At 38.4% G+C, this 23,742-nt stretch overlaps 1 protein-coding gene across 1 annotated transcript in view; it reads left to right on the forward strand.

Moving 5' to 3' along the window:
- NSMAF (neutral sphingomyelinase (N-SMase) activation associated factor) overlaps window positions 1–23,742 on the forward strand; it is a 60,490-nt gene that overhangs the window by 17,066 nt on the left and 19,682 nt on the right. The window contains exons 3-11 of the mRNA XM_012661384.1: window positions 1,256–1,334; window positions 1,431–1,498; window positions 1,577–1,613; window positions 5,462–5,512; window positions 10,561–10,632; window positions 10,938–10,985; window positions 11,091–11,143; window positions 20,656–20,785; window positions 22,533–22,604. Coding sequence (XP_012516838.1) covers window positions 1,256–1,334; window positions 1,431–1,498; window positions 1,577–1,613; window positions 5,462–5,512; window positions 10,561–10,632; window positions 10,938–10,985; window positions 11,091–11,143; window positions 20,656–20,785; window positions 22,533–22,604 — 610 coding nt within the window. The remainder of the gene's footprint in view (window positions 1–1,255; window positions 1,335–1,430; window positions 1,499–1,576; window positions 1,614–5,461; window positions 5,513–10,560; window positions 10,633–10,937; window positions 10,986–11,090; window positions 11,144–20,655; window positions 20,786–22,532; window positions 22,605–23,742) is intronic.

Below are 23,742 nucleotides of genomic sequence, written 5' to 3' on the forward strand. Positions count from 1 at the left end.
ATTTTTAGTTGTCCAGCCAATTTCTTTCTATTTTTAGTAGAGACGGGGTCTCGCTCTTGCTCAGGCTGGTCTCGAACTCCTGAGCTCAAATGATCTACCCACCTCAGCCTCCCAGAGTGCTAGGATTACAGGCGTGAGCCACTGCACCCAGCCTAAAACGTACTCTTGGAAACTGATCTTCAGGTGATTTTTTTGTAAGGTATTAATAATATTTCAGCATCTCTTAACCTGTGTTCTGAATACATAATAAGCTATTGCCTTGATTTGATCATTGATAATAGACATCCAATCAATTAAAAAAAGAAAGTGTATAGATTGTTTAAAAATAATGAACAAGTTTTCTTTTTTTTTCCTTTTTTTTTTGAGACAGAGCCTCACTCTCACCCTCCTGGGTAGAGTGCAGTGGTGTCATTGTAATTCACTGCAAACTCAAACTCCCAAGCTCAACCAATACTCCTGCCTTGGCCTCCCAGAGTGCTAGGATTACAGGCGTGAGCCACCACACCCAGCAGAACAAGTTGTCTTAAGTGTGTAGATTTTTATTAGCTTCAGGCGAGCGATGCATGTTGACCAAAACTAGTAATTGCCTCTAAAATGCTCAGGCAGGTTTCTTTCCAAAATTCACTGAAGCTATATAAATGTTCGAAAAAATAATAAAATGGTAAAGTCTATAACTTATTTGATGCTATAGTAGTAGCCTGGCAGTCTTCAAAATTGCTTATTATCATGGAACACATTTTTTCGTGAATTCCTACATACCCCCAAATCACAGTTAAAAAGCATTTTATGTGCTAAATTCAAACTCTCTTATTTTTTCCATGATTATACATAAGAAAAAAATCCCTTTACCTAATCAATTTTAGATATTTAATGTTACCTTCTGAATAGTTCTTATATAGGGAATTATTATAAAAGCCAACATAATTTACAGGATAGATTCAGCATTTATTTTAGTTTCCCTTTCAGAGTAGTGGTGAGGACCAAATAAGGAAATAAAAATAAAATGCATGAGGCAGTGCTCAACAAGTCAAACCATAAAGACAATGTGGACATATTTCTCTAACCTCTAGGTAGGTGGAGATAGGGGGAAAATAGTTTGTTATTTTTTTCTCAAACTTTCATACTCTTCTCTGTAATTGTGTTGTTGATCTTTTATTAGTTGACATTTTAGTAACCTACTTTCTCAATTGTATCATGATTATTTTCGTGACTTTTGTTATGTTTGTTAAATAATATTTTGTACTTTGATCCCTAGAAAAATCAGAGGCTCCTTAAAGATATGTTCAAAATCAGTGATTTTTGAACCAGATGCAATATCCCAGCCTATCATTAAGGTAAACACGTTTTAAATGTGAACAAAGATGTTCCTATTTTTGTGTATATTTCACTTTTGCCTATTTTTATAATATTTTTCTCTCAATTTTATCTAGATTCCTTTGAGAGATTGTATAAATATAGGAAAACATGGAGAAAATGGAGCCAACAGACACTTTGCAAAGTATGTCATTTTCACTAACTGTTTAATTTTACTTCAACCAAAAAGCTATATATTTAATGACTTTTATCCATATTTTAGGGCAAAATCTGGGGAGATTTCACTCATTTTCAGTCAGGTAAGAAGCACATAGTAAATTTTTTTTAGAACGCTAATGAACATTTATATACTTATATTTTTTAGTATGATGAAATTATGTCTAGAAATATCAAACAAAGACTATTGGAATAGATATTTAAATACTTTTAAAATTTAATCATCGAGAAACACGTTTGTCTAAAGATGGGATCCGTAATGGAATCCTTACCGTCTATTAAGTGTGTGGTATCTGCGACTTGTGGTTCCATCCTCGGGAGTTCTCACAGTGTGTGAGGGTGGAGACGAAGGGATGGCGGTTCCTCCTCTAGCCTCCTAGTCGTTCAGAAGATGAGAGGCCAGCACCACACTACTTAGATGGTCTCAGGGACAAAGCCAAGGACTGGGGATCACTAGTCCTGTATCATTGTGTCTCTTGGGGTCATGACCTTTTGTTCATTCAGAATCTGTGCTGCATACATTTCTGCACCCACCACTGCGCTCAGCACAGCACTGGCGATACCAGATCAATTAAAACACGGGTTTTCTCCTGTTGCATCATTAATTAGTGTACAGATTTTTAAAAAATTGTAGATAAGAAGGGAGTAGAGGTCTTCTACCACCTTCTTTTGGCTCTGGATTTCACCTTCTTCATCTTTAAAATGAAGGAGTGAGCCTTCACACTCTGCAGAGCCCTCATTCCTTGAGGTGTTCGGAGAAAAGTTGCCCTGGATTCAAGGAAGTGTAGGAAAAGCTGTGGGAAACAAAGACACACAGATTTTTTGACTTCAGGACTCGGCCTAAAGCCCCTGCCACGTGGCAGCGCGTGGAGAGTCTCGAGGAGGCGAGTGGTGAGGAGGAGAGAGTTTCTGCTCCTAGCACTGTTTGCATCACTGACCGCCTTTGTTTATGGAAACTTTGTTAATGACTCGGGTCCACCCTGTGCCCTCGTGTCTACGTTAGGATTCTACTTCGTACCCTCGTTCTAAAAAGTCCTTATCTTGAAAGGAAGAGGTACTTTTTCAGTTGGAAGTAGGTTTTTCATTATAAAATTATACATTTCAGTTATTTTTGTAAAATTTTAATAACTTTGGGCTTAGAAATAAAGCCCTAAAATCCTTCCACCTACTTTTAATAGTTAGTTGAAAAGGTCTCATATCAAACCAATTCCAATTCAGCTTAACACCAAGGGGGGTCTGGACACAGATATTCCTTCAAATATTGTTTTAAGCTTCCCATATCAAGTACACAGCCAGGCAACTTTTATGTGTTTTGCTTACTTAGTAGATCACAAGGTCTCAGAAATATGCTATGGTGCTTTACATTTAGAGAGTTTTGCTTCCAGATTTTCTGTTGCTCCTAGAATAAAGAGAGAGCTCTGTGTGTGTGTGTGTGTGTAAGTGATAATTTAACCCATGCATTGAATAAGTATTCCTTTCAAGGCTCTGGAGATGCAGGGAGGAAGAACAAAACATCGAAGCCTCTCTCCCCATGGACTTTACTTTTCAATGGGGGAGACAAACAATAAACAAATGTCTCCTCTAAAGTTAGGTAGTGATAAATGCTATGAAGCAAATGAAAGTAGGACAAAAGGATAGAAAACAATAAGAAATATTAACGTGCTGCTTTAGGTGGAGTGGTTAGGGTTGCCTCGCTGAGAAGGTACCACTGGACAAGAGACTCAGACAGCATGAGGAAGTGAGCCCTGCGATTTTCTTCAGTGTTGGTGGTGGGGAGAGTCTCACTTCCGCAGGTGGGTGTGTCCTTCACGGGTGGAGGGCACAGGAGGGTAAGTGCGCCTGGGGCGTGGGAGTCAAGGAGTGTTCAAAGGGAGGCTGGAACAGGGGCAGTGACCATGTCATGAAGGGCTTTGCAGGCCACAGTGAGGATTTAGAATAAAGCACAGAGAGAATCCGTGGAGAGCTGAAAGAGAAGGGGCGCATCTGATTTGTAATCTTTCTGGAGGCTTGGTAGAGAACATGCTGTATGGGGGCATGAGTGGAAGTCAGGAGGCCCTTTGGGGCCTTCCAGAAACCCAGGTGTTTTGGACCAGGATGGTGAGAGGTGATCATTGCCTGGATATATTCTGAAGAAGAACCTACCAACTGTGCTGCTGAGTTAGCTGCAGGAAATAAAGGAGAACAATCAGTCAGGACTGACTCCAGCTAGGTGGATAGGAGTGTCTTTTATTACAATAAAGAAGCCTGGGAAGGAGCAAGCTTGGTTTAGAATGTGGGCTTTAAGAAGCCTGGCAGACCTCCAAGAGATGCCCAGCAGGCATTAGGATGTATTCATCCGGGTTCCAGAGAGGAGACTGAGGCTAAAAATATAAACTGCAGAGTTAGAAGTTTCCAGAGACTTTTTAAGACCTTGGCGCTAGATGAGATTCCCTAGGGACTGAGTGTGGCTAGAGAGGTCTGATGACTAAGACCCGCAGCTTTCTAACATACCAGGTTGGGAAAAGAGCGGGGTCCAGAAGCAGACAGAAGGAGCAGCCAGTGAGGATGGAGAGAACCAGGAGCAGGCATCTGGAAAGCCACGTGGAAAACTGCTTCAGGAAGAGGTATCAGCTCTGTTATTTGCGCTGAGAAAGACAGTCAAGGAAGACTTGAGAATTGATTATTGGATTTGGTGACATGAAGATCTTGTGCACTTTGCGTCACCATCTGAGGAGTGGTTCCAATGGCACGGTGGGGATGGAAACCTGTCATGGGCCCAAGAGAAATTACAGACAGCTCTTGCAAACAGTTTTGCCACAAAAAGGAACAGAGAAATGGCAAAAGGAGGATGTGAGACCAAGGGGAAGTGTGTGTGTGTGTGTGTGTGTGTGTGTGTGTGTGTGTGTGTGTGTGTGTGGTGGTTATCTGTGGTTTGTTTGAAATGGGACAAGGTGCAATGTATAATCTTAGGAGCAAAGTTTTGAGTAGCTGACAGGTAAGCGAGGGCCCACATTCTGTGCCCTGTTAGAGGGGCTGGCCTTTGAGGGCCAGGCAGACCCCCTACTGTTACAAAGGAAAGGCAGGGATAAGGGTGCAGGTGTGAGGAGACCGATGCCGCTGGTGGATTGTGTTGCTTGTTGCACAGGTCATTAATATCAAGTACGAGGACAGGTGGCCTGGTGCGTGTGAAAACACCATGTGCCCAGATCACCTCTAGGGAAGAGATGCGTCTGTATATTAATGAATATATTTGATACCACAGTAAATTTGTTTTGTCCATTTCTTAGAAAATCAGCACTTAGATTAGCTTCCTTCCTCTGTCTACTTGGTCACTTGGTACCAAGTGATGACATTCATAAAGCATCTTAGATATTCATTCAGTAATTATTGCTATCGTGTTGCCTGGATGCATCTGTTTTTAATTTAATATTTTTTGTTTTAACAACAGAACTTTAAAGCAATGCTAGTATTAATGCAAATACTTTTAGAAATAGAGATTATGTAATAATAATTTAAAACATTGGATTTATAATATCCTAATTTATAGTTACTCTTTTTTTTTTTTTTTTGAGACAGAGTCTGGCTCTGTTGCCCTGGCTAGAGTGCCATGACGTCAGCCTAGCTCACAGCAACCTCAAACTCCTGGGCTCAAGCGATCCTCCTGCCTCAGCCTCCCGAGTAGCTGGGACTACAGGCATGCGCCACCATGCCCGGCTAATTTTTTCTCTCTATATATTTTTAGTTGTCCAGATAATTTCTTTGTACTTTTAGTAGAGACGGGGTCTCGCTCTTGCTCAGGCTGGTCTTGAACTCCTGACCTTGAGTGATCCACCTGCCTCGGCCTCCCAGAGTGCAAGGATTACAGGCGTGAGCCACCGCGCCCGGCCTATAGTTACTCTTTACAATGAAATATTTTAATCATATTTTACTAGAATTTATTTTTCTTTCTCAGGTATATTTTATTAAAGAACATAATGTTGTGGCACCATATAAAATAGAAAGGGTAAGTAAAGCTTTTCATGTATTCCCAGCAATTTATATAGTAATTCTGAGCAATAAGCTTTTGCAACTTTATTAAGATCTTTAATTAAATATAATAATAATGGGTATTTAAAAGCTTATTACCTAGAAGATATAACAAAATTACTCAAGGGAGCCATAGACTTTAGTCCAAGAGAATTCAACTAACTTTTGACTTAATGAAAAAAATGTGACTAATAGGAAAAAAAAAAACCTTAAATGATTAGATTAGAAATTGAAATCAGAATATGAATCATTTCTAAGTTTATTTACTGAGAATTTTTTCCCCAGTATATTACTGAAAATTTATTTTAAAAAATATTTGGTAAGTATTTATAGGTTATAATATACTCTTGAGAACTTAATAATAATTTATAAGTACCCTTAATTAAATAGACTCTATGAGGGGACTTGAATACAATGTCTGGTTCCCCAGGACATTTCAAGTAAACATAGACATTTCATTTAACCATTCTGTGCTTTAATTCTGTATGCTTTAGCTTAATATATAGTAAAGGGATAGCTCCTCCTAAAAGAGTTTTTATAGGTCCTAGGGACAGGGCTAGTGCTTCTTATAACAACACCACTGTGAATTAGGAAAAGCCACCCTTTTTTGGGCAAACACAGACTGAATCTCATTCCCAATTGCAGGTCAGCCTATGGTGTTTTAGCCAGCAGTTTATGGAATGCACAAACTGTATGTGTAGTGGCCTTTGGGTTTTATGGACAAGAAACACTTGCATGTTCTGATTTGTCAGAAATTATAAATACTGAGATTTAATTACTCTTAAGTGGTACTGTTGGCATATTGGGCAGGGCAGTTTTTCAGTGTGTGGGGCAAACCTTTATATTAAAGTCTCTTCCTGACTAATAAATGCCTCTAGTATACTGCTCCCCCTGTTGTTGTTACAGTACCTCCACACATTGACTAAAGACCCTGGGAGCAGTAGGACACACTCCCCCCCACAAGTGGAGAGCCACTGTGTGGGGTGCTCTCCCTCTAAAGGCTCTTCTAAGACCCAGCTGAAGTGCAAAGCTGCACATGGTCTATTGAAAAATAGACCTTTCCTTTATGTGAAAGGAAATAAGAGTGAGGTGTCTAAACAAAGAAAAAATCTTTTGTTCCAATATGAACTAGAATACCAAAGGATTCTCAGATTAAAAATTAAAAAGGAGGGGAATGACAACAGAAAGATACCAGAATAGGAACTCAAGTCCCTCCTTCCTCCTACGAAGACACTGATTCAACAACACACAGAACCATTCCCTTTGTGAGAAATCCAGAAACCAGTTAAGAGGACTCTGCACCCCAAGTGAGCATAAAACCAACCACATTGTAGGAAAACTTGTGACATTTACTTCTGTCCTTCTAGCACAGTGCCATGTGATTGGGAGAAAGCTCCCAGCTTCTGGCTTCTCCCTGGAGAGGGAAAAAGAAGACTGGATCATACATCCAATGTTCTGACTTTTCATGGGCACTGCCTGAGGGACTGGCTTCTGTCTCACCTGTCTCAGAGTGTGGATGGAGCCCTACATAGTCTAGATGCCTGGGGGCCACAGAGGAAAAAATTGCGGGTGGCATGCTGCTGCTTCAGAGGACCTGTGGTACAGTAGACAGACACCAGAGAGAGCAAATGACTCCAAGCTCCTGAAAAAAAGAAAGCGGTAAATCTCCCTAATTAGGAATCTACATGCTTAAGTCTAGAGAACAGAGAGACATCCACAGCAAAGATTTGAGAGACCTCCAGCATCTCTACCCAGGCTGATTTGCAAAGGTCATTCTCTGTATGAAGCCAGTCCATAGAGAAGAGACTGGGGGAACTAACTGTTTTTTCAAATATGCTGATACCAGCATAATGTTGTAGGGAACACAGAGAATCAGGGGGAAATGGCCCAATCAAAGGAACAAAATAAATGTCTGGAAACAAACCCTAAGGAAAAGGAGGTATATGAATTACCTGACAAAGAATTCAAAATAGTTGTCATAAAAATGCTCAATGAGTTCAGAAGAATGATGCATGAACAAAATGAGAATTTCAGCAAAGAGACAGAAAATATAAAAAAGAACCAAACATAATTTTGGGACTGAAGAATACAATAACTTTACTGAAAATTTCACTAGAGGGGTTCAGAACAGACTTGATCAAACAGAAGAAAGGACAAGCAAACTCGAAAACAGGTCATTTGAAATTATCCAGTCAGAGGAGCAAAAGGAAAAAAAGGAATCAAAAAGGGCGAAGAAAGCGTAAGGGACTAATGGGATACCATCAAGTGGACCAGATACATAATAAGGGAATCCAAGAAGGAGAAGAGAGAGAGAAAGGATCAGAAAGTGTATCTAAAGAAATAGTGACTAAAAACTTCCCAAATCTGAAGAAGGACATGGAGATCCAAATTTAAGAAGTCTAGGCTGGTCCAATGGTAGTGGGTTATCAGAACTTACTAACGTTAGTGTCACTGAAGTTGGTATTCAACCCCGCACTGCTAAATTTGACTGGCTATAAAAAAACAAACAAACAAACAAAAGAAGTCTAATGGACTCCATGTAGGAGCAATCCAAAGATGTCCACACCAGGACACATTATAATCAAATTGTCAGAAGTCAAAGACAAAGAGAGAATTTTGAAAGCAGCAAGAGAAAAGTATTTGGTTGCATACAAGCGAACCCCCGTAAAACCACCAACGGATTTTTAAGCAGAAAATTTGCAGGTCAGAAGGCAGTTGGATGATAGATTCAAAGTGCTAAAGAAAAAATAATGCCAACAAAGAATAGTCTATCTGGCAAAACTGTCCTTGAGAAATGAGGGAGAGGTAAGGACTTTCCCAGATAGACAAAAGCGGAGAGAATTCATTACCATGAGACCTTCTGCTAAAACAATTCCTTCAAGTTGAAACAAAAATATGCTAAAGAGCAGCACAAAAGCATATGAAAGTATAAAGCTTGCTTGTAAAGACGAATATAGAATACTGTAGGGCTATAATGGTGGTGTGTAAATCAGTTTTAATTCTGGTATAGAAGTTAAAAGACAAAAGTATAATAAAGCCTACAAATATAAATCTGTGTTAATGAATACACAACACAAAAGATATAATTTGGCACATCAGTAACATAAAAGGGAGGCAAATACGTGAAAGAATAGTTTTTATATGTGATTAAAGTTAAGTTGCTATGAGCTTAAAAGAGATTATTAAACCAGTAGATGTTTTATATAAACCCCATGGTAACACAGAGAAAATACTTATAGAAGAAACAGAAAAGAAAATGAGGAAGGAATCAAAGTATGTCACCACAGACTATCAATGCTAAGGAAGATAGTAACAGAAGAAAAGAGGGACAAAAGAGACAGACAGAAAACAATTAAAATGGCAATAGTAAGTCCTATCAATAATTACTTTAAATGTAAATAGATTAAACTCTCCAATCCAAAAAATGCAGAGTAGCTGAATGAATTTAAAAAAACCCAAGATCCAAACTATTAATATGTGCTGTCTACAAGAGACTCATATTTGGTCTAAAGTAAAAGGATAGAAAAAAATATTCTATGTAAATGGTAACCAAAAGAGAGCAGAGCTGACCATATTTACACCAGACAAAATGGACTTTAAGTCAAAAAACTGTCACAAGAAACAAAGAAGGACCTATAATGATAAAAGGGTCAATTCACCAGAAAGATATAATAATCATAAATATATGTATTAGGGTTCTCTGGAGACACAGAACCAGTAGGATGTGTGTGTGTATATATACCTACCTGCATAGATATACATATATACATGTATAGGGATGTGTGTGTATGTGCATTTATATATACACACATACATACATATACAGAGGGAGAGAGAGAGAGAGAGAGAGAGATTGGTTTATTAAAATGAATTGACTCAAGTGATTATAGAGGCTCAGAAGTCCAGACCCAGGAGAGCTGATGGTGTAAGTTCCAGTCTGAAGGCAGGAGAAGACCTGCCTTGCTTGAAGGCAGGTCCTAGCTTGAAGATAGACACCAAGAAAATATTTTTTTCCTCTTAGCCTTTTATTCTATTTAGGCCCTCAGTGGATTGGATAAGGCCCACCCACGCTGGGGAAGGCAATCTACTCTGTCTACTGATTCAAATGTTAATTTCATTCAGAAACACCCTCACAGATACACGCAGAAATAATGTTTAGCCAAATAAATGGGTACTCTGTGGCTCAGTCAAACTGACACATAAAGTTATCCATCACAATAAACAGCACCCAATCTCAGAGCACCTGATATATGAAACATTGGCAGGACCGAAGGGAGAAATAGATAGCAAAGCAATAATAGTAGGAGATTTCAATCCCCACTTTCAACAATGGGTCGAGCATCTAGATGGAACATCAGTAGGAATCAGAGGCCTTGAACAACAGTGTAGATCAAATGGACCTAACAGGCATATAGAGAACATTCCACCCAACAGCAGCCAAATATGCTTTTTTTTCTCAAGCACGTGGAGCATTCGCCAGGACAGATCGACTGTCTCAAAACAAGTCTTAACAAATTTAAGAAGACTGAAATCATACCTTGTATCTTTTTTGACCAAAATAGAGCGAAACTAGAAATCAATAGCAGAAGGAAAACTGGAAAAATCACAGATATGTGGAAATTAAACAACACACTCTCCAGCAACCAATGGGTCAAAGAAGAAATCAAAATAGAAATTGGAAAATATCTTGAGGCAAACAAAAGTGAAAACATAATATAACAAAACTTAGGTGATGCAGCAAAAGTAGTATTAAGAGGAAAATCGATAAACGCCTACATTAAAAAAAAAGAAGAAAGATCTCAAATAAGAATCCTAACTCTATAGCTCAAAGAATTAGAATACGAAGAGCAAACTAAGTCCAAAGTTAGCAGAAGGAAAGAGATAATAAATATGGCAGTAAATCATATGGACTTTCTGGGGGGCAGCTATTAGGCAGAAACGTAGAATTTAGCAGGTGCTATGCACATGTTCTTAATGACGTGCTGCGTCTCTTCCTGTGTTTTGATATATTCCTCTCTTTGTTAGGGCAAAATGGAGTACGTCTTCGAATTAGATGTTTCAGGGAAGGTGGAAGACGTTGTGGAGACGTTGCTTCAGGTAAGCCAGTGGCTTAGGCACTCACTGGGCAGAGAATTCATGGCAAGCTGAGGCAGAAATTGTCTTTATAAATTTCACATTTATTGGTCTTGCCTAAACCATCACGTCTTTTCTAAATACGTAGCAGATTTACTTCAATATGTTGACTTTGAGAACTGTATATTAGGAAGAAGCCGTGGGTATGGCAGAAGTAATGTTGACTGCTACTAAGTAATAGGATGATGGCTGTTTTTCTTTGCTTCTAAAGAAACACTTCATTATCACCTGAGAGAAAAAATAAATCATATATATTTATGATATTGTAGCTTCACAGAGCATCCTGCCTCGACAAGCTGGGCGACCAAACTGCCATGGTAAGTGTTTCTAACGATGTGTGTCTTTGGTTGTGAATTAACTTGTGTTGATATTTTACTTATAAATACTTATATCTATACTTTTTAAATGGTCTGTTTTAATAGATAACAGCAATTTTGCAGTCACGTTTGGCCAGGACGTCATTTGACAAAAACCGGTAAGTTTTTAACGATCTTGTTTCCTGATTGGAAAAGCGGTGGACGTCTTCATCCCTGTGCCCCAGCAAGCATGTCCAAAACCGGCGGCGTCAACATCGATCTCACCCGAAACCTGCTGTTCTCGAGGAATGGCCCAGCCTCAGTGCAGGAGAAATCTCGCGGGCTTCTTTGACTCTTTTGCATCCTGACTGCCGTCAGCCAGCAGGGCCTGTCTTTGTTTTCACACCGTCGCCTCATTTCTCTCCATCTCCCGACCCATCCAGAACGCTGTCACAGCTTTCAGCTCCTCTGGCTGACTTCAGTCTTTCCTTCTCCATCCTCGTCTCTCCCCGTGCCTAATATCCTTTTAAAATAGAATCTTTCTGAAGAATTTATTTAATGACATCACGTGCCTGTTTAAAATTCTTCAAGACCCCCCCCCCCACACCCCGTTGCCTTCAGGATGAAGTCTAAGCACCGTATCACGGCTCGCAAGACTCCCACATGCTGGCTCTGGCTGCGTCCAGTCGCTGGCTCTTTTAGTCTGTGCTCTAGTTATTTGCATTACCTGCAGTTTCTCTTGTGCCCCGTGGGCTCTTACCTCTGAACCTTTGTTCATGTTCCTTCTGCTTACAAAAGTCATCCTCCCCCTCTTTTGCTAGCTAAGTCTTACTAATTCTTTCAGTTTGGCTCTCAGTTCTTCTAGAAAGTCTTCCCTAAGCTTTCAAGTTGTCGTAAGTACTTTCTTATGGTGCCCCATAGGGACCAAGAGAATACAGTCTTACTGTTCTAACGGTTTTTTCATTGATTTTCGTGGCTTTTCTAAGTATAGAAGGTATTTTCTGCAAAAATGACAATTTTATACTTTTATATTATCCTGTTTTCTTACTCATGTCTTGCCTTATATTTAGTAGATTTCCTTATATCAGTGTATTTGGGCTATTGGTCTATATCTTCATCATGTTAATTACTATATCTTTATGGTAACTATTGATATCTGGTTGTGCAGAGCCCCAGACGTTATTTTCCTTTTTACTTATGTCTGTACTATTTTTGGCACTTCCATATAAATTTAGAATCAGCTCATCAATTCCCATGAAAGAAAGCCTGCTGGGATTTTGATTGCAATTACAGCAAATGTATAGTTTTCTCTCTATTTATTTAGGTCTTTAATATCTTCCTTATGATTTTCTTCATAAAGGGCTTTCTTGTCTTATGTTAGATTTATTCTAACTATTTCACATCCATGATGGTATTGTAAATGGTATGTTATTAAAAATTTCATTTTCTGTTTATTGTTGATATATAGAATGCAGTAGATTTTTGTGTACTCATTTTGTTTTCAGCAACCGTATAAAACTCTGTGACCAATTCCATTAATGTTATATTTAGATTCTTTATGTGTACAAAATCTTATCTATGAAATATTTGCAAGAGTCTATTCACTAGCATTTTTTATTTTAGATTTTTGCATTTAGTAATCATTCGTGCTTAGGACAAAGTATAAAGTATTGGTTGAATAGATTCATTCATTTATGGATTATTATGCGCTAGGGTTTTGCTAGAAGCTTATGTTTATAAATGAGATTAGTTTGTAATATTCTACTTTATTGCTGTCTTTGTGAGATTTCAGAATCAGTTATCCTGACCTTTGCCCTACATTTTAACATGTTAAAGAACTTGCCAGTAAAGCCACCTGTCCAGTAATGTGTTTTTTGTATTTATGTTAGATTCTTTTTCTGTTTCACTATGTAGCATTAATTTTCTTTACATTTTTATACTGGCAGGATATATTAGGTAAGTGTATTGCTGAGGGAAGAATAGTTTCCATTTTAGAAAGGAAAAGAAATAAAGAAGAAGAATTAGCTTCTTCTGACCTACTTAGAATGCATCATTTTTCTAAGTGGCGATTTAGGCTTGAATTCTGGATATCAGCATGGCATTTATTTAAAAAGTGGCTCACTATGAAATTTTTAATTTATCCAGTCTCTGAAGTGTTAGGCTGAAGAATTTGGGAGAGAAATTTTTGCAGTGGTAAATGAAATATTCCAGTATTGGAAAGAAAGAAGGGAAACTTTTGCTAAGATAAGCTTTGGTCACATTCCTGAGGAGATACTTTTTTATTGAAGGAATATAAAGATAGCTGTATTTATTTTTTCCTATTTTTTATTTTGAAAATTTTTAAATCCTCACAAGTTGATAGAAGCTAATGAATGGAGATACCCTGTGATTCACCAGGTGTTAATTTAAAATTTTCCAAATTTGCTTTTGATCTTGTATCATTCACATGCTCTGTGTGTGTATGATTTGTATGTATAAATATGTATATATAACATGTACATGTACATATGTAAATGTATTATATATAAAAAATACATGTGTATAATTTTTTTCTGAACCATTCGAAGCTAAATTCCAAGACATCATGACACTTCCCCCGTGAGCACTTCGGCATGTGTTTATTGCAAGATCTTCTCCTCCATTCCTTGATACCATGAACATACTCCATTAGCAGTAATTCAGACATCATCTCATATATAGCTCTGTATTCAGATTTCCTCATTTGTATCTGAAAATGTCTTTATTTGGAATAATTTTAGATTTAAAAGACAGCAGCAAGTACAGGGTTCTCTTCACCCGTCACTAAGTATCCCCATTGTTACACGTTTAACACGTAGATGCTGCCATCTTTCGTTGGATATATTCCTAGATATTTGATTGTTTGATGCTATTAAAAATTCATTTTCCAATTATTTGTTACTAAAATATGGAAATACAGTTCATTTTTTTTTAGATTGACCTCGTATCCTATGACTTTTTCAAATCCACTCATAGTCCTAGAGGGTTTTTTGTGGATTCCATAGAGTTTTCATGTACATAATAATTTAATCTGTGAATAATGAGTTTCACAGAAACCCCCATGGCTTTTATTTTCTATTTCTTGCCTCATTGCACTGTTTTATTAATAGAAGTGGTGGGAATGGACATCCTGGCCTTAGTCTTGATCTTATAGGAAAAAGGTTTAATATTTCATCTTTAAAAAATGATGCTAGCTGTAGATTTTTTATAGATGCCCTTTAACAGAATAAGGAAGTTTCTATTTTTAGTTTGCTGAGAGTTTTTTTCAATAATAGACATAGAATTTTGTCAAATACTTTTTCTGCATTTATTGACATGATCATATTTTTTTCTTTATTCTCTTCATATTATTAATTACATTGACTGATTTTTTTCAATGTTAAAGCAACGTTGTATTCATGGGATAAATCTAATTTGAGATCATGATACATTCTCCTTTCTATATATTGCTGGATTTGCTTTGCCAGTATTTTGGTAAGTATTTTTGCATCTATATTTATGAGGTATATTGCTCTGTAATTCTCTTGTAATGTGTGTGTCAGGTGTGGCACAGGGTTATGCTGACCTCATAAGATGAATTTGGAGGTCTTCCTTTATGCCCTGTTTTCAGAGTTTGTGTAGGATTGGTGCCGTTTCTTCCTTAAATTTTTAATAGAATTTATTCATGAAGGCTTCCAGGGCTGATGTGTTCTTTGGGATTTAATTTATTGACTAGACATAGGGCTGTTTAATTTTCTGTTTCTTCTTGTGTCTGATTGGTACACTGTGTATTTCAAAAAATTTTTTCATTTCATCTAAGTTGTCAGATTTATTGGAATGAAGTTGTTACTCTCCTTTTAATGCCAGTAGCATCTTTGACCTCTCATTCATTCCTTGTATTGGTACTTTGTGTTTTTTCTTTTTTTTTTTCTGTTATTAGTATTGCTAGGGGCTTAGCAATTGTATTAACCTTTCAAATAACCAAATTTTGACTTTGTTTGCATTTCTCTAGTTTTCCATTTTATTTATAGTTGATTTCCACATTTGCATTTTCCTTCCTTCAGCCTTAACTTGTTCTTTTTCTAGCTTCCTAAGAACAAAGCCTAGATCGCCAATATTATACCTTCTTCTCTAATAGAAGTATTTAAACTTAAAATTTTCCCTCTAAGCACTGCTTTAGCAGCATCCCACAAATTTTGATATGTAGTGTTTCATTATCTGTTATTCATGTAAACGTGTTTTATAATTTTCTTTGTTATTTCTTCTTTGATCCACAGGTTATTTAGAAGTATGTTGCTTAACTTACACATATTTGGGAATTTTGTGGATATCTTATTATTACTGATGTCTAACCTAATATTATCTGATCAGAGAATGCATTCTATATGTTTTCAGTCTTCTGGTATTTATTGAGGTCTGTTTTACGGGCCCAGCATATGTTCTGTCTCGGTGAACATCTTGTAAGCCCTTGAAAGGAGTGTGTGCTCTGTGGTGGTTGAGTTAGTGCTCCATAAATGGCGTTTGGGTCCCACTGGTTGATGGTTGTTCAGAGCATATATACTTTGTTGATTTTTTTGTTGTTGTTGACTTGTTCTATGAGATACTGAGAGAAGGATGTTAAGACTTTGAATGATGGTTGTGGAATCACCATTATGACAATGATTCTTATTTCTGTCACTTTATGCATTGTGTGTTGTGAAGCTCTGTTGTTAGGTTCACATGAATTAAGATGTGTCGTATCTTCATAATGAATAGATCCTTTCAACATTATGAAATATCCTTCTTTATCTGTAATACTCTTGGTCTTGATGTCTACTTTGTCTTCCTTTAATGTAACCATGCCAATTTTCTTATGTATTGTGATTGCATGGTATATCTTTTTCTATCCTCTTATTTTTAATCTGTGTCTTTATTCTGTTTCCAGAAACACATATTTTAAATATATAGCTCAGTTTTTCTTTTTTTTTTGTGATGGGAGTCTCCCTTTGTTGCCCAGGCTGGAGTGCAGTGGCGCAATCACAGCTCACTCCAGCCTTGAACTCCTGGGCTCAAGTGATCCTCCTGCCTCAGCCTCCCAAGTGGCTGGGATTACAGGCACTGCCACCATGCCTGGCTAATTTTTAAAAACTTTTTGTAGAGATGGGGTCTCGCTATGTTGCTCAGGCTGGTCTCGAACTCCTGGCCTCAAGCAGTCCTCCTGCCTCGGCCTCCCAAAGTTCCAGAATTACAGGTGTGAGCCACTGCTCCTGGCAAGTCTTACTTTTTATGCATTCTGACAATCTCTACCTTTTAACTGGAATGTTTAGATAATTTATAATTATATAATTTAATAGATATAGTTAGTTTTAAGCCCACTATCTTAGTATAGTCATGCATCACTTAATGATGGGGATACGTTGTGAGATACGTGTTGTTAGGCGATTTGGTTGTGTGAAACATCGTAGAGTTTATAGGTATATACCATATAGCCTATTGATCCTAGGCTACAAGCCTGTATAGCATGTTACTGTACAAGTTGGAAATCCCTAATTGGAAAATTTGAAATCTAAAAATGCTCTAAAATGTGAAACTTTTTGAGCACTGACATGACATTCAAAGAAAACGCTCATTTTGGATTTTTGGATTAGGGATACTCAACTGGTATAATGAAAATATTATAAAATTTGGAAAAAAAATCTGAAATCAAAAAACTTCTGGTCCCAAGCATTTTGGAAAAGGGATATTGAACTGTACTGAATACTGTAGCCAATTGTAACACAATGGTAAGTGTTTATGTACCTAAACATTGAAAAGGTACAATGAAAATACAATTTTATGACGTTATGGGACCACTGTAGTATATGCAGTCTCATTGACCTAAGTGTCATTATGTGGCACGTGACTGTATTTGTTCCTTAACATCGCGTTTATTCTTTGTTCCTTTTCCTATCTTCTTTTGGGTAAATCTAGTGTTTTTTTGGTACTTCATTTTATCACTCCATTGACTTTTTAGCAGTACCACTTTGTATTATTCTTAGTGGTCAATCTGAGATTACAGTATGCACCTTGTACCAGTGTACCTTCAAATATTATAATATTTTACACTACAGCAATGCAAGAACCATACTCCAGTGCATTTCCATTTATCTCTCCTGTCCATTGTGATCCTGTCTTATATTTAATTTCTACACATGCCATAGAACTCACAACACAGTATTCTTATTTGTGCTTTTAAAAAGTTAAAAGCTTTTTCAAGAATTTAGATATGTACCTATTTGTATATAAATTAAAAATACTAAAAAATAATTATTTTCTATTTATTCAGACGTTTAAATGTTTATACTTTCTAGTCTGGTCCTTTTCTTTCCTTTCTGTAGATTTAGTGTTTCACCTGGTATCATTTCTCTTCCATCTGAAAAACTCTCTGTACCATTTTTTATCACGCAGATCCGTTAGAGATTAATTCTCTCAGCTTTGTCTGTCTGAAAAGATCTTTATTTCATCTTCATTTTTGCAGGGTATTTTTGGATGTAGAATTCTAGGTTGACAGATGTTTTCACCACTTTAAAGATTTTCATTCCATTGTTTCTTGTGAAAAGTCACATGATTTGTATTGTTAACTGTGTGTAAGGTGTGGTCTTCTTTGTGCTTATCCTGCTGAAGGGTTTGAGAATGTATAATAGGAAAAAGTAAACCATTGTTTTCTACTATGCTCAACACAGCAATGACCAGACATGTAGGATTTTTCCCCACACCAAGCAGTTCTCTGACACCAGCTGGGTATTCTATTGTACAGTTGAAATCAGTTTTGACACTATCTGCCGAAAGTTAGCACAGACTCAGAGGTTAAGAGCTCAGTCCCACAGGATGCCCCACTTCAGACGCCAGTCCCAAATTCAGGTTGTCACCTGTGCTTCCGACCAGCTGGCTGTAAATCAGAGGTTCCCACAACCCCGTCTTGGGGTTTCATCACTTGCTGGGATGGCTCACAGAACTCAGGGACACACTTACTTATGTTTACCAGTTTATTATATTAATAAGGGATATGATAAAGGATACAGATGAACAGCCAAATGAAGAGACACATAGGGTGAGGTCAGAAAGGGTCCCAAACATAGGAGCTTCCCTCTCCATGGAACTGGAGTTTGCCTGGCTGCAACCTGGAAGCGAACCTCATAGTCTAGGAATTTTTATGGAGGCTTCATCACGTAGGCATAATCACTTATGAAGTCGATCTCCAGCCTCTCTCCCCTATCCTGAAGATGGGGCGGGGGGTGAAAGTGCCAAGCCTCTAATCATGGCTTGGTCTTTCTGGTTACCAGTGACCAGCCCCATCCAGGAGCCCATCAGGAGTCTCCTCATTAGAACAAAAGGTGCTCCTGTCACCCAGGAAATTACAAGGGATTAGGAGCTCTATGTTGGAACTGGGACCAAAGACAAATATTGTACCCCCATTGCTCAGGATATACAAGGGTTAAGAGCTCTGTGCCAGGAATTGAGATCAGAGACCAAATACATGTTTTTTGATATGTCACAGAGAGTTTCAGAATAACATTAATCTGTGAACTGATGTCCCCCATCAGTTCTCAACCATGCTCTCTTCAGCATTTCTTCTGTCCTGTTTTCTGTCCTTTCTTTTATAACTCAAGTTATACTTGTATTGGTATGTTTTGTGTATTCCTTCAGGTCTCAGATACATCGTCCTGTATTTTTTTTTTTCGCTTTTTTTCTCCTTTTGTTTTTATTAGGACGTTTTTTACTGACCTGTTTTCAACTTTGCTGGGCCTTTCCTCTACTGTGTCCAGTCTGTTCTTAAGATTATTTAATTAATTGTTTATTTCTGATATGCAGAATTTTATTTCTATATTTACTTTTGGGTCATTTTCATATTATAGTTTCTGTTTCTCTGCTGAAGTTCTCTGTCTCTTCACCTGTGTTGTTCATCTTTTGTTCTAGATCCTTTAGTGTATTTATTATAGCTATCTTACAGTCTCCTGATGGATCTAACATCTGGGTCACCTTCTGTTGTGTCTTTCCTTTCTTGAGCATGGGTCATATTTTCTTCCTTCTTTGTGTGTATTGTAATTTCTTATTGTATGCTTAAAAGTTTGCTTAAAAAGGAGGTATACTGTAATCCTAGCACTCTGGGAGGCCGAGGCAGGAGGATTGTTTGAGCTTAGGAGTTCGAAACCAGCCTGAGCAAGAGCGAGACCCCGTGTCTACTAAAAATAGAAAGAAATTACTCAGACAACTAAAAATATATAAAAAAAAAATTAGCCGGGCATGGTGGCGCATGCCTGTAGTCCCAGCTACTCGGGAGGCTGAGGCAGAAGGATCACTTGAGCCCAGGAGTTTGAGGTTGCTGTGAGCTAGGCTGACGCCACGGCACTCACTCTAGCCCGGGCAAAAGAGTGAGACTGTGTCTCAAAAAGAAAAAAAAGGAGGTATAGACACTGAACTAAATAATACTTACCTCCCAAAGTGGTCATGCCCACCTTATTCTGTGAGGCTGCTTGTACTTGGGGGGCTGTGTTAGTTGAATCTGTGATTGGGCTGGATTAAGACTCTGTTGCAGCAATGGTTAAATTCAAGACCACACTGCCTGCAGCTCTGTTGAGGGAGGCCTCAAGACTTTCTCTTCCGTGGGACTTGGGATCTGAGCACTTGAAGGATTCTGGAGATGTCTTTGTGCTTTACAGCTCAGCCACCAGCTTTCTGAACCGTAGGAGAGTCTCTTGGGTTCAGCATGTTTGCGTCTCTGGGGAGCTTTCGTTACTCTCCAGGCCTGACTCTGGGTTTCTGTTTCCCGGAAGCTCTCATCATCCTGTGCCCTTACCTCCACGGATTTTGGTCTCTTCTTTCCTTTTTGCAATTATGTTCATTTCGGTTTCTCTGCATCCTCGGCTTTCCAGTGGGTTTGAAGAAACCATGAGGATTGTTCAGCTTGTCCAGCTGGTTTTGGTTATTAGGGTGAGAGCTACAAGAGTCGCCTACGGCTTTGCCATCCTGATTTGATGTGGAAGTCTGCACCTGTACATTTTTGTCCTGTTACTTATAAAGAGATTTATTTTTAACCCAATTATTTAACTAAGTAATTGCCTTAAAATTTGGATGATTTGGTTGTTTTACCCTAATTTTTTAAAAATTAGTAAAGCAGAAAGAGAATGGATTTTTTTGATTAAATATTTTAGGAGAAGGTAGTGGGTAGATTATCTTTGATTTTACTGCAGTAAATCCACAGAAGAATGTACTTTTTGACTGACATTCAAGTAATTGTAATTATGTAGTCATAGCGTTATAAAGTGTGGAGTGAAATAAATGCCACCTTTGCCAAAATGGTTTATAGGTCTATAAAAATGGGTCTTAATGACACAAATATAGAAAATTATGTTTATATAAGAATAGTTTCAAGGCTGATTTATTTTGGGAGGAATAAGAGTTCAGCTAAAGGGTTATTTGATATTACTCATTTGTCTACTTTTGCTTCTCTGATATGTAATCTCATCTATTTTTTTAAAAAACCAGAGTTTTCATTATGCCATTTAAAAGAATGTCAGTTTTATCTAAGCAACCAATTTATATTACTATTTTTCTGATATTAAATATGGTGTTTAGACAAATATCATGCAAAGTCACACTGTGGCTCCCTTAGGTAAACCTAGAAAGTAGATCAGTTTCTGATTTTTCTTACTTTTGCTGAAAAACACATTTTCAGATTCCAAAGTGTCTCAGAAAAGCTGCACATGGAATGCAAAGCAGAAATGGTGACGCCTCTGGTGACAAATCCTGGACACGTGTGTATCACGGACACAAACCTGTATTTTCAGCCTCTCAACGGGTACCCGGTGCGTAGACTGCGGGGTCAGGTGGAGAGCCGCCTCCATGCCTAAGCTCTCTTTCCAGAGCTTGGCCTCACAATCCCAGTAGCCTCCCATTTTGGTGAGGATCAAAATCATTTGCCCCACCCCTCCCACCCCCACCAGCATCTGTGTATTTGCAGACTCCCTGTGTAATCCTGACACACAGTCACCAAGTTTGAGTTCCTCCTGTCAATTTGCAGTCATTTGTGGGTTACTTGCTCCCAGTGTTGTGGAAAGAAACCCAGCCCCCCTCCCAACTATATTATAGTAAAGAATCAGTAGAGATTGAGACCTTTCCACTAGGAAGCACATCTGGAAGAGACCAGTGAAATGTACTGTGATTAATAAGAAATAGATATTTTCTGTATATTTGCTTATATGTACATACATGTTCAGATTTCTTGTTTTTCCTTAATTATAAACAAAATCTGCAGATCTAAATTTTTCTTGCAGAAGCACTATGAACTGGTCCTCTCTCAGCTAGGGCAGAGGTGTGTGCAGAGATGCTGCAGTCTGGCCGTCATGGGCCTCCTACTACGGACCTTAGAAACAGTCTTGTCTTCCACAATGACAGTAGAATTACTAGGCCAGGAAGTACAGATAAACTCAGCTTGCTACACTAAAACGTGTAAAGATTTGTTGCTTATCTAGATCTGGCCCCTTTTTAGCATTCATTAAAAGAACAGAAATCCTAATACATTCTGGTAGTGCGGTTGGGCCATTTGGCAGGGCCACTTACGGAGTGTTTTCTGCCAAAGAAAGCTGCACTTTGGGAATTCTCCAGGCTGGTCTTTATGTGGCACTGAAGCATCTACTATCCTGAGTGAAAGATGATGCTATAAAGACTGTGTCCACTAGGTGGTGGGTCACACTTGCCGAGTTTTCCAGTGGACGCTGCGAATCGCTGCAGTTCTCAAGCAGTGTGATAAATTGGCTTGGCTCCCACTGTTACTATGGCTTGGGTCAGAAACTTTTAGAAAGATGTCTGTGTGCCATAGCTTCAGGATCCATAGCTGAGAACTTAACCTCTTCCCAGTCTCTGGGCCAGGATCCTTGACCAGCAGGGCCCAAGTCCTGACTTAGAATCTTCAGGGCAGTTTGCACTGTTGCCCAGGCTGCCTCGAGGCTCTGCCTCCCTCCGTCCCCCGGGAGCAGAGCTGTGGAAGATTGCCTTTGGCCAACCTCAGTGCCTTGTTTATCCTCATTCCTCTCTGACCAGTATTTTAAAACTCTGGAGAAGCAAGAAAAATTTCTTCTTCATTAAGAAAGAAAAAGTTTAGAGGCCTTGCTTTATGCTGTAGTAATTTGTGAGCCTTGATACACTGTAATTTTTAAGGAGATAAAAGACAGGATTCTAAAAAATAGATGTATGTCAGTACTAAACAAACCATTGGGCTAAAAAAAATAGAGGAAAATTCCTGAGAGGTTATCTATACCAGTCCTTAAATATTCTTTATCACTCCAGAATCTTATAATAACCTGAAAGACAGATGATTGCATTATCATTTTAGGGGTGCCGAGTGGGGGTGGGGAGACTTGTCCGAGGTCATAAAGCTAGTGAAAAATGGCAGGGCAGAATCGAAACCAGATATGCCTTGTTCCAAGATCTCCCTTTCCAATTGTTCATCGGGAAGGCAAGATTTGATCACTTTTTCTTCCTTTCTGATACTAAAGAGCAACTTCTAATTGTGTCGGTATACTGATGTTTGAGATTGTCTTTCTGCTTTCAAAGAAACCTGTGGTCCAGATAACACTCCAGGATGTCCGCCGCATCTACAAGAGGAGGCATGGCCTCATGCCCTTGGTGAGTTCCAGTGGACTTCCAGTTCTAGGTGCATGATTGTCATACCTCCGGTTCAGCCAGTGGTTTATTGACTTACTAACATGTAGGGCATGTCTGGAAAGGGCAAGTTAGGTTGTGTTGTAAGCAAATGAACTCTGATTCTTGCTGCTCTTGCTTTTGGAGAAGCTAGAAATTGTTAAAGAAATAACTCCTTTCTGTAGAGAACAGGTTCTGTTGCAAAAATGTTTTTGGCTCCAAGAGCAAGAGGGCTAATGTGCCCTTGAGTTCCTCACTCCTGTATTCTTAAGAGTTTCTGGGCTTAGGCCAGAACAATGTATGTAGAACCCATCCAGTGGTACTGCCACCACCGTTCACAGCAGGTAGGTCACAAAGTAAAAATCGGAAGACATTACCAACTTGATTCTTCAGTGGAACTACAGTGCATTCACAGTTAACTTACATTAATTCACCCCCTGGGCTTGGTGAGAGAGAGAAATGGACAGAATAACCATTTACGTCACATGGGCCATTCTTCCCACCATTCCCCTGAATAAGCGTGTGTCCAGACTCGTGTTTGTCTCACATACTTACTTTATTGCCTAGTCCCGACAGGTGTGATGGCAAGGTGTTTTAATTTGACGTCAATATAAATTCATTGTTCTCCTTTGAAGATTAACCAGTAACTTGGTGGCATTACAGAAGCCTTGTGGAATTTTAACCACCTTATTTTTGTGTTTTTAATTTGTGAAACTTAACTGTTTTGCTGCCTATTTTGCTTAAAAGGTGATCTCTCCATTTCCAATGCTAATAGAGGCTCACGAAAACAGATGCTATTAAAAATCTCCTCCTTTAGCTATGGAGGGATAGTCAGAAAAAGAGAAGAAATTAACATTAAGTGCCTCTGTGTACCAGGCAGTTTATATATAGTATTTTATTTACTTGCCATCACAATCCCTGTGAGGTAGATGACATTGTATTTTACAGATAAAGAATTTGGAAGTCCAGGAGTTAACTTCTTAAATTCCCTAGGTAGGTGGTGACCGCCTGTGTTTGAACCAAGGACAACACGAAGCTTCCATCCTTTTTTGTCTATTCCTGTGCTGTCTCAGCCTTAGCAGCACGATATTCACAAAGCTCACAGTTTTCTTAAAAATAATTA

The sequence above is a fragment of the Propithecus coquereli genome, unplaced genomic scaffold (genome assembly GCF_000956105.1).
Source record: "Propithecus coquereli isolate 6110/MARCELLA unplaced genomic scaffold, Pcoq_1.0 Scaffold71, whole genome shotgun sequence".
NCBI lineage: Eukaryota > Metazoa > Chordata > Mammalia > Primates > Indriidae > Propithecus > Propithecus coquereli.